The sequence below is a fragment of the Camelina sativa genome, chromosome 10 (assembly GCF_000633955.1).
Source record: "Camelina sativa cultivar DH55 chromosome 10, Cs, whole genome shotgun sequence".
Taxonomy (NCBI): domain Eukaryota; kingdom Viridiplantae; phylum Streptophyta; class Magnoliopsida; order Brassicales; family Brassicaceae; genus Camelina; species Camelina sativa.
This window is the reverse complement of record NC_025694.1, coordinates 19,329,934-19,339,347: the sequence shown is the minus strand read 5'-3', so window position 1 is coordinate 19,339,347 and position 9,414 is coordinate 19,329,934. Positions and strand designations below refer to the sequence as shown.

General features: G+C 36.8%; 2 protein-coding genes and 1 pseudogene across 6 annotated transcripts; 2 read left to right on the top strand and 1 right to left on the bottom strand.

Moving 5' to 3' along the window:
• On the top strand, positions 535-3,660 carry LOC104719342 (protein REVEILLE 2). Of its 5 annotated transcripts, none has more exons than XM_019231352.1 (7): positions 535-682; positions 781-844; positions 2,019-2,105; positions 2,254-2,325; positions 2,423-2,534; positions 2,639-2,970; positions 3,060-3,660. In XM_019231352.1, the coding sequence occupies exons 6-7, from the start codon at positions 2,770-2,772 to the stop codon at positions 3,438-3,440; spliced, it is 582 nt and encodes a 193-aa protein (XP_019086897.1). In that variant the 5' UTR covers positions 535-682; positions 781-844; positions 2,019-2,105; positions 2,254-2,325; positions 2,423-2,534; positions 2,639-2,769; the 3' UTR covers positions 3,441-3,660. The 5 variants fall into 5 exon arrangements, with proteins under 5 accessions (XP_019086897.1, XP_019086896.1, XP_019086898.1 ...); XM_019231351.1 differs by lacking the exons at positions 2,019-2,105; positions 2,254-2,325; positions 2,423-2,534; positions 2,639-2,970 and adding exons at positions 928-1,014; positions 1,164-1,235; positions 1,332-1,443; positions 1,548-1,879 and having other exon boundaries at positions 537-682; XM_019231353.1 differs by lacking the exon at positions 781-844 and having other exon boundaries at positions 538-682.
• LOC104719344 lies at positions 3,485-4,895 on the bottom strand (annotated as a pseudogene).
• Positions 6,916-9,414, top strand: LOC104720514 (tocopherol cyclase, chloroplastic-like). Its single transcript, XM_010438406.1, has 10 exons — positions 6,916-7,154; positions 7,255-7,499; positions 7,670-7,749; positions 7,906-7,982; positions 8,069-8,238; positions 8,387-8,484; positions 8,625-8,729; positions 8,799-8,915; positions 9,020-9,169; positions 9,289-9,414. The coding sequence occupies exons 1-10, from the start codon at positions 6,916-6,918 to the stop codon at positions 9,412-9,414; spliced, it is 1,407 nt and encodes a 468-aa protein (XP_010436708.1).

The window sequence follows — 9,414 nt, the reverse complement described above, 5'->3', positions numbered from 1 at the left end:
GAATTAAAACTGAACCAAACTAAAACCAAACCAAACCAACCGAACCGAACCAAACATAAACTGACCCGAACATTAACAAAACCGAATAAACCAAACTGAACCGAACCCAAACTGAACCCGAATTTAAACCGAAATGCCCACCCCACTTGATTAATATAAAAAGAAACAAAAATTGGGTAAAGAAGTTAGCGTAAACAACGTTGTTAAACAAGCACGCGTTGGCCACTCGCGAGTTTGGCAAAATGATAATTGAATGAGCTTAGCTTTTCTTCCAAGTGGATAAATTAAATAAATCAAAAAATCTCCGACAAGATTTAACAAAGAACAGATAATAATATCTTCTCCGCAAAGACAAAAAAGCGAAAAGATGAGAAGACAATCCTCCACGTGTCATTAGCATCTTTTAACCTGAGCCACATGATACTAGTTTCTCGAAACACCTCTTTATTAGTATTATTTACGCTTTTTCAACCCAAAATAAACATAAATGCTTACGTGGCTTATCTTCCCCTTGCTCTTTTAAAGTAACCCCTTGACTCTGCTCCTTTCCCTAAATTATTACTATCTTCTCTCTATCTCTCACCAAGCAACTCTCTCTCTCTCCCTCTCTCCGGCGAGAAAACATCTTCAGATCGAATCTTAAACTTTCAAGTCTTCTTCTTCTACAAGCATGGCTATGCAGGTGTGAGATCTTTCTTCTTCTTAAGTTCTTATTCTTATCTTATGCAATCTTGGTTTTTGTCACGATTGTTATATGTTTAAGTCTTGTTTATTGGACAGAGGTTATGGAATCCAGACAGGTTTTAACCTAATATTAGGTTTATTATATCCGAGAGAGAACTAGGTTTTTTTTTGCTGTTCTTATTTCAAGATTAAAAGCTCTATGTATGAGAGAACTTGGAACTGAAGATTATTCGATTGTGGCAGGTTAAAAAATTGTGTTAATAGACCAGGCGATTTGTGGGATATTATGTCCGGTTGTTTACTACTCTTAATGTATTGATGCTTTATTAGGTAAGAGCAAGTTTTTTAATTCCCTAATTATACTACTGGTGGTCTTGACTCTTCTAGATGCGTATTAGTGTTACGATTCTTTGCAAGTTTTAACTTACAAAACATTTGTATTAAGAGACTAATTGTAATTTTTGGATTTGTGATTATAGGAACGTTGTGAGAGTCTATGTGACGGAGGTTCCGATGAGCTTATCTCTTCCACAGATGCCTTTTACCTCAAGGTACTTATTGTTTTTCTTTAATCTCTTTCTTTGCGATTGATTTGGTTTGAGATTTAGAACTTGAGGTTAATTGGGAGTTTTGTTTATTTTTATTAGACAAGGAAGCCTTATACCATCACTAAACAAAGAGAGAAATGGACTGAATCAGAGCATGAAAAGTTTGTTGAAGCTTTGAAACTCTATGGCAGAGCTTGGAGACGAATCGAAGGTGTGTGTGCTTAGCTGACTTTTAAAGAGAGAGTCTAAATGCACATTTCTACTTATTGGGTAGAGTAGAGATCTGACTTTTGTTGATTCTTACTTTGAAAACAGAACATGTTGGTACAAAGACTGCTGTTCAGATTCGAAGCCATGCTCAGAAGTTTTTCTCTAAGGTTGCTCGTGATTTTGGTGTTAGCTCTGAGACCATTGAGATCCCACCTCCAAGGCCGAAGAGAAAGCCGATGCATCCTTACCCTAGAAAGCTGGTGATTCCAGATGCAAAAGAGATGGCTTATGGTGAGCTAACCGGAGCCAACAAGCTGGTTCAGGATGAAGATGACCGATCTCCAACATCTGTTTTATCAGCTCATGGCTCAGATGGCTTAGGTTCCATTGGTTCAAACTCACCTAACTCGTATTCAGCTGATTACCAACACTCACCGGTATGTTACACGCACACAAGTTCTGATATAGTTTGATAACCGTTTTCTTGTGTAGTCTTGTGTCTGACATTACTAAACTTTGACAGGGGCATGAGTTATCATCTCACACAGAGGAACNAAGATTATTCGATTGTGGCAGGTTAAAAATTGTGTTAATAGACCAGGCGATTTGTGGGATATTATGTCCGGTTGTTTACTACTCTTAATGTATTGATGCTTTTATTAGGTAAGAGCAAGTTTTTTAATTCCCTAATTATACTACTGGTGGTCTTGACTCTTCTCGATGCGTACTAGTGTTACGATTCTTTGCAAATTTTACTTACAAAACATTTGTATTAAGAGACTAATTGTAACTTTTGGATTTGTGATTATAGGAACGTTGTGAGAGTCTATGTGACGGAGGTTCCGATGAGCTTATATCTTCCACAGATGCCTTTTACCTCAAGGTACTTATTGTTTTTCTTTAATCTCTTTCTTTGCGCTTGATTTTGTTTCAGATTTAGAACTTTGAGATTAATTGGGAGTTTTGTTTATTTTTATTAGACAAGGAAGCCTTATACCATCACTAAACAAAGAGAGAAATGGACTGAATCAGAGCATCAGAAGTTTGTTGAATCTTTGAAACTCTATGGCAGAGCTTGGAGACGAATCGAAGGTGTGTGTGCTTATCTGACTTTAGAGAGAGAGTCTAAAATGCACATTTCTACTTATTGGGTAGAGTAGAGATCTGACTTTAGTTGATTCTTCCTTTGAAAACAGAACATGTTGGTACAAAGACTGCTGTTCAGATTCGAAGCCATGCTCAGAAGTTTTTCTCTAAGGTTGCTCGTGATTTTGGTGTTAGCTCTGAGACCATTGAGATCCCACCTCCAAGGCCGAAGAGAAAGCCGATGCATCCTTACCCTAGAAAGCTGGTGATTCCAGATGCTAAAGAGATGGCTTATGGTGAGCTAACCGGAGCCAACAAGCTGGTTCAGGATGAAGATGACCGATCTCCAACATCGGTTTTATCAGCTCATGGCTCAGATGGCTTAGGTTCCATCGGTTCAAACTCTCCTAACTCGTCTTCAGCTGATTACCAACACTCACCGGTATGTTGTTACACGACACAAGTTGTGATATAGTTTGATAACCAGTATTCTTGTTTAGTCTTGAGTCTGACATTACTAAACTTTGACAGGGGCATGAGTTATCATCTCACACAGAGGAATCACTGTCTCCAGAATCAGAGACCAAACAAAGCCTTAAGCTCTTTGGAAAAACTTTTGTAGTTGGTGATTACAACTCTTCAACTAGCTCTGATGATTCTGAAGATGTCAAGAAGAAGCTAGACTCTGAAACACATGAGTCTGTTCTATGTTCTTCTTCCACTTCTTCTTCGGAAAACATGGAAACAGAAATGACACTTCGGGTATCACCGGAGTTTAAAAGAAGCGAGAGATCGGCTTTCTCTCAGTTGAAATCGTCGGGTACCGAGATGAGAGGGTTCATGCCTTACAAAAAGAGAGTAAAGGTGGAAGAAAACATTGACAATGGGAAAATGTCATATCCTCTGTGGTGAAAACTGTAAATCCTTACTCAAAGTTAGTTGTGTAACTCTTTTGATCTCAACTTCAGTTTCTGTGTATAAATGTCAGAGAATTAGGGAAAGTTGTTTTTTTTCTTGGGTTTAGATTCGTAAGATCACTCCAAAGTTCCATGCCTTCCCATGTAATTTAACCAGTCAGAAATTGAGATCCTTGTACTTACATTTTTATTTGATCAATCAAATCTTCTTGATACTCTTAACTGTTGTGCAATGGTCTCTCTTTCAATGCATTAGTAGTCCCTATTAAAGCTAGCACTTCATCCTAGAGGATAAATCGAATCTTCCTGGTAAGTCTGAACAATCTTCAAGTCTCTGCCACAGCTTTACTTTGTTACAAGAATGAAGCAATTCGATGAGTTCAATAAATAAAAAATGCATACTGAATTACTGATATCAAAGGTTGATACAATACGAAAACAAATTACTTTCATAATCGTTACATAAACATTAAAACAAACCTAACCCTATTTAGGCTAATCTTAGATGTTCTGTTCATACAACTTGCTTATAAAACATAGTAAAAGGTCAATACATGAACCAAATTCAGTAGGAAAGAAAACCTCTAAACCCTAATTCACCCTAATCTTGATCATCCTCCTCGTACGAAACTCTACGACTCAAGGGACACGAATTGTGACGAGCAAGCCACTCAAAAATAAAGTTTTGATGAAACGAATGTAAACACTTAGGCATCTGAATGATACTGTTCTGATGACTCTAATGACGATTCCCACAACTTCTCTAGACATATTGAACACTTCTCATCCAAATCCACGGGTTCCACAGTTTGCTCCTCAAGCAACCTTTGAAACACATCAACCGAAGCACCACTCGACGGAACATAAACAGAGGACAATATAAACCGAATCTCTATAACAACTCTCACGTTTACGGACATGAGAAAAAGGTCTTTGGTCTTTATGATACTGTGCGCACGCGAATACCGACAAAGAGCGATTTCATCAGCCAAATATTGAGAAAAATAAGTATCGCGGTTGAGACGACGACGAAGAAGACGAGAGAGCTTATCTTGATCGAAGCTACGTGGCTTCAGGAGAACACGAGAGACTGGAGTAGGTGGAGTCATGTACGATGCCACGTGCGTTGTTCCAGTAACGTCTTCGAGCAACTCTTCGATCACTTCGTACAGTACTTCGATTTTGATTAGGCTCGTGAACCCTAGAGTTGGAGGTACATTCGACATGGTCGTAGTAACTTGTTGTACTCTCATAGTTTCGGTTTCCATGGTGTAAAAAAAAAAAAACAGAGAATAGTTACGAGACGGACGAGTGGACGACGATGAATTGTCTTGAAGAGTGAGAAGAGACAAGGGAGTGACTAGTGAGATTGGTTTCTTTCAGGTGAGGAGGAGGCTCTGATCTGATTGGAGTATATACAGATAACGTACGTTGCAAACTTGCAATATAATGTGGAACGGTCTGATTAGTTGTTTCATCTTTTATTTATTTAAGTTACTAATTCATGTTTTCCTTTTTTCTTGTTAATCTATCTACAAAACCATGTTTTAGTAGTCTCCACCGTCAATTTGTTTTTAATCCTTCAATCTATAAACTAATCAAATCAAAACAAATCATTAAAGATACTTTAAGTCATTGATTTTTCTTAATCCTTCACTCCTTTTTTTCGTTACTTAAGTCATTGATTTTTCTTAATCCTTCCCTCCTTCTACCATTCATAGATCTCGCCAAAAGACGTAAACAAAAACAGTGGACTATCTAAGCAAATCAAAAAATACATAAACAAAAATAGTGGACTATCTCAAGCTTTGTTCTATTACAAGGGAAAAGAATCTGGGATTTTAAACATAACCAAAAATAGTTGACTATCATAAAAAAGATTTACTCACTTATATTTACAATTATCTATATTAACATTTTTGAAGTACTGTATATTTTGGTTTATGCCTTTTAAGTTTTACTTATTTAATTTTTTTTTACAACATTAACCCTTAAAACAATTTCATAAATAACATTGCAGAGAAACTCAAATACTAAACTTTCTAAAATTGACCAACATTTGTTACATTTATTGCCATAAAATCTTAACAACATCTATACATTTCGATTTTTCCAAAAACAACTCTACCCATTTGTTGGACATGGGTTGCGCCCAATATGTCACTCGGCCCAACAAGACTCATTAATTGTGATTTCGGTCCGACAAAATTGGGAGCAGGTCATTAACATTCCGCAGAGGGTAATCTTGTCATTTCGCGTTGGGAACCCTAGGGAACCCTAGTTCTACATTCGCCTATAAATAGCATCATACATTTATTGAGATGAGGATCCGGACCCCGGGGCAATACCTAGAGAGCAATACTTTGCATCTAAAACTGTTATTGTCTTTTGTATAATCCTTTTTAGCTTCCGAGCTCGTCATTATTGACTTGGTAGTTCTCCTGTGAACTGACGAGCTCGATCTTGGTTCGTGTTAGTGACGACCTCACGATTTCATCGTTAATAAAGAACTAGCTTCATTCTTTCCCCGCAAAATCTTGTTTATTTAGTGTTGTGCTATCCCCAGTACAAACACCATTAAACCAAACAACTCTACCCATTAAAGTTTTAACCCATTAAATCTACGAAGCTATTTTTATGGATGCTAGGATCTCTCTAATTTAAATGATATACAACAGATTTTCCATAACAAAAGTTTACAATATCCATAATTATATTAACATTAATAAATTTCCTAAACCCAAAATCCAATTATAAAATATCACATTAAATATGTTGAAATCCCCCATATAATTTGGTTTATTTTTTATTTTTTGAGGAATTACCAAAAAATTAAAATTCTATTAATTATCATAAAATATATATATTGACATGGAAAAATTATAAACTATAAAATATGCTAATTTGGTAAAACAATTAACATAATTGAACTTGAAAAAAAAAATTATTTGATTACTTTTTTTTACGCAAAAACTTATAGGGAGATAAGTGAAATTATTTTTTTTTAAACACTTTTTTAGATGTGTACCACGAGATATATGTATCACTAAACTATACATATACCACACGGGTTAAAACTTTGAAAACACTACAACAATCCTATACTTTGAATATTTATATCAAATACCTTTAAAATTTTATATTTTTAAAATTAAAAAATAATAATAAAATAACAAATAAATATAATATAAATTTAAAATTTTTAAAATTAAAAATATTGTCCGGCGGCGGTGCACCGCGGATTAAATTTAAAATAGTTTTAATGGTTTTTTGTTTGTCAGTATCAAAGATTTATGTATTTACATCCACTTTTGTCGAGAACACGTTTTTTGAGAAAGGAAATATATATCGAGATACTCCATTAGTAACAAGTTTGTTATAAATAACATTACGTTTTGGCCACGTAAGTACTTACCAGCACACAATTTCACATTCTTTTGCAGATTTCTTCTGAATCAAGTCTTGGATTAATGGAGATACGGAGCTTGGTTGTTTCGATGAACCCTAATTTATCTTCCTTTGAGCTCCTCTCTCGTTCTGTACCTCCCATCACTCGCTCACTCGTTAGGTTCAAATCAGCTAAACAAGCCCCCCGCACCATTCCTAGGGTTTCGGCGTCGAATAGTGATCAAACTTCTTCAACTGATGTGAAACCTGTTTACGTCCCGACGTCTTCCAATCGGGAGCTCCAGACTCCTCAGTCCTCACTGTGGGTAAATTGAAAATATGAACTTAATAAACTGTTCCTTTCGTGCTTTGCTTGTTAATCAAACAATGTTGTTTTAACTTTTGAAAAAAACAATTTACAGATACCATTTCGATGGATCAGCTGCAAAGTTCTTCGAGGGATGGTATTTCAGAGTTTCAATCCCAGAGAAGAAGGAAGGTTTTTGTTTTATGTATACTGTGGAGAATCCTGCATTCCGGCAGAGGTTGTCACCAGTAGAAGTTGCTCTATATGGACCTAGGTTCACTGGTGTCGGAGCCCAGATTCATGGCGCTAATGATAAGTATCTTTGTCAATACACACATGACTCTCACAACTTCTGGGGAGGTATACTTCTTGCTCCTTTTAAGACATGAATCTTAGTCTTGTTTCAACTTCTAGTACTTATGTTCGTTATTGATCTAAGTCTTTTGTTATATTTTTGGTGCTGGTTCTGTTTTCTTTAACATAAGACTTTAAAGATTCCTTACCTAATCATTTATTTTACTCATGCGTAGATGGACATGAGCTAGTTTTGGGGAATACTTTTAGTGCTGTGCCAGGCGCAACGTCTCCAAACAAGGAGGTTCCACCAGAGGTAGAAACAATCTATCGCTCTTCTCCCGTTGGCTACTCTTTTGTGTCTTTCCGATTATATCCGGCCATCCCCTCAGTGATTTGAATTCTACTTCTACTTGTAGGAAATCTCAAGTTTATATCACTCTTATTATTCACTTGTAATGTTGACATGTAGGAATTTAACAGAAGAGTGTCAGAAGGATTCCAAGCTACCCCGTTTTGGCATCAAGGTCACATTTGCGATGATGGCCGGTAATTATCTGATGCTTTGCACTGCAACTAGATATCACTTTAATTTATTGAAAAGTTTTATGTATTCAATTTACTTGTTTTGGTAGGACTGACTATGCGGAGACTGTGAAATCTGCTCGTTGGGAGTATAGTACTCGTCCTGTTTACGGTTGGGGTGATGTTGGAGCCAAGCAGAAGTCTACAGCAGGATGGCCTGCAGCTTTTCCTGTATTTGAGCCTCATTGGCAGATATGCATGGCAAAAGGCCTTTCCACAGGTTTGACCTTTCCTCTCTTTTATTTTCTTAAGTTAGTAGAAAACTAAGAAAGAAATCATCCACTTGCTTTAATTATTACCCTCTTTTAATCAGCAGCAATTAAACTGTTATTTTAGTTCTTATGATTTTTATCTCTTGGTTTTTGGAGGGTTGATAGAATGGAGTGGTGAAAGGTTTGAGTTCCGTGATGCACCTTCTTATTCAGAGAAGAATTGGGGTATAGGCTTCCCAAGAAAATGGTTTTGGGTAAACAGATCTTATACCTTCTGTTACATTGTCTTGTTCCAGACTTTATGCATCTTGTTGGGCATGTGTATATACCACCCACATGTACTACTACATTTGAACCCTGCTAGATAGCTTTATTTGTCAATGTCTCTTTACAGGTCCAATGTAATGTCTTTGAAAGAGCAAGTGGAGAAGTAGCTTTGACAGCTGGTGGCGGTTTGAGGCAGTTGCCTGGATTGAACACATATGAAAATGCTGCACTGGTATGCCATGAAAGTGAATGAATCTACAATGTTAGAATTAAGCAAACAGCTTACAAAATCTATGTGCAGGTTTGTGTACACTATGATGGGAAATTTTACGAGTTGGTACCGTGGAATGGTGTTGTTAGATGGGAAATGTCTCCTTGGGGTTATTGGTATGTGACTGCAGAGAACGAAACCCATATGGTAAAATTTGTTGTTCTTCCTCAGATTCATTCAGTTTCAGTTTTGACATCATCATATATACCTTATGGCTAGATTCCTGACACTCGATGAATGTCTTGTGGCAGGTGGAACTAGAGGCAAGAACAAATGAACCGGGTACACCTCTGCATGCTCCTACAGGAGAAGTTGGACTAGCTACGGTTTGCAGAGATAGTTGTCACAGTGAACTGAAGTTGCAGATATGGGAACGGCTACATGATGGAAGTAAAGGCAAGGTATATATGCATGCAAAATGGTTAAGAAACCCTTGTAGTTAAAAGTCTTAAGCTAGTCCCAAGGCAGTTAAAACAAGATTAATTATAAACGTTGTTGGTTATGGTTAATAATGATGCAGGTGATACTAGAGACAAAGAGCACAATGGCAGCGGTGGAGATAGGAGGAGGACCATGGTTTGGTCCCTTTCTTCAAGCCACCTGGTCTGTAAACATTGATGAGTATTATAGGAGAGATTTTTTTTAA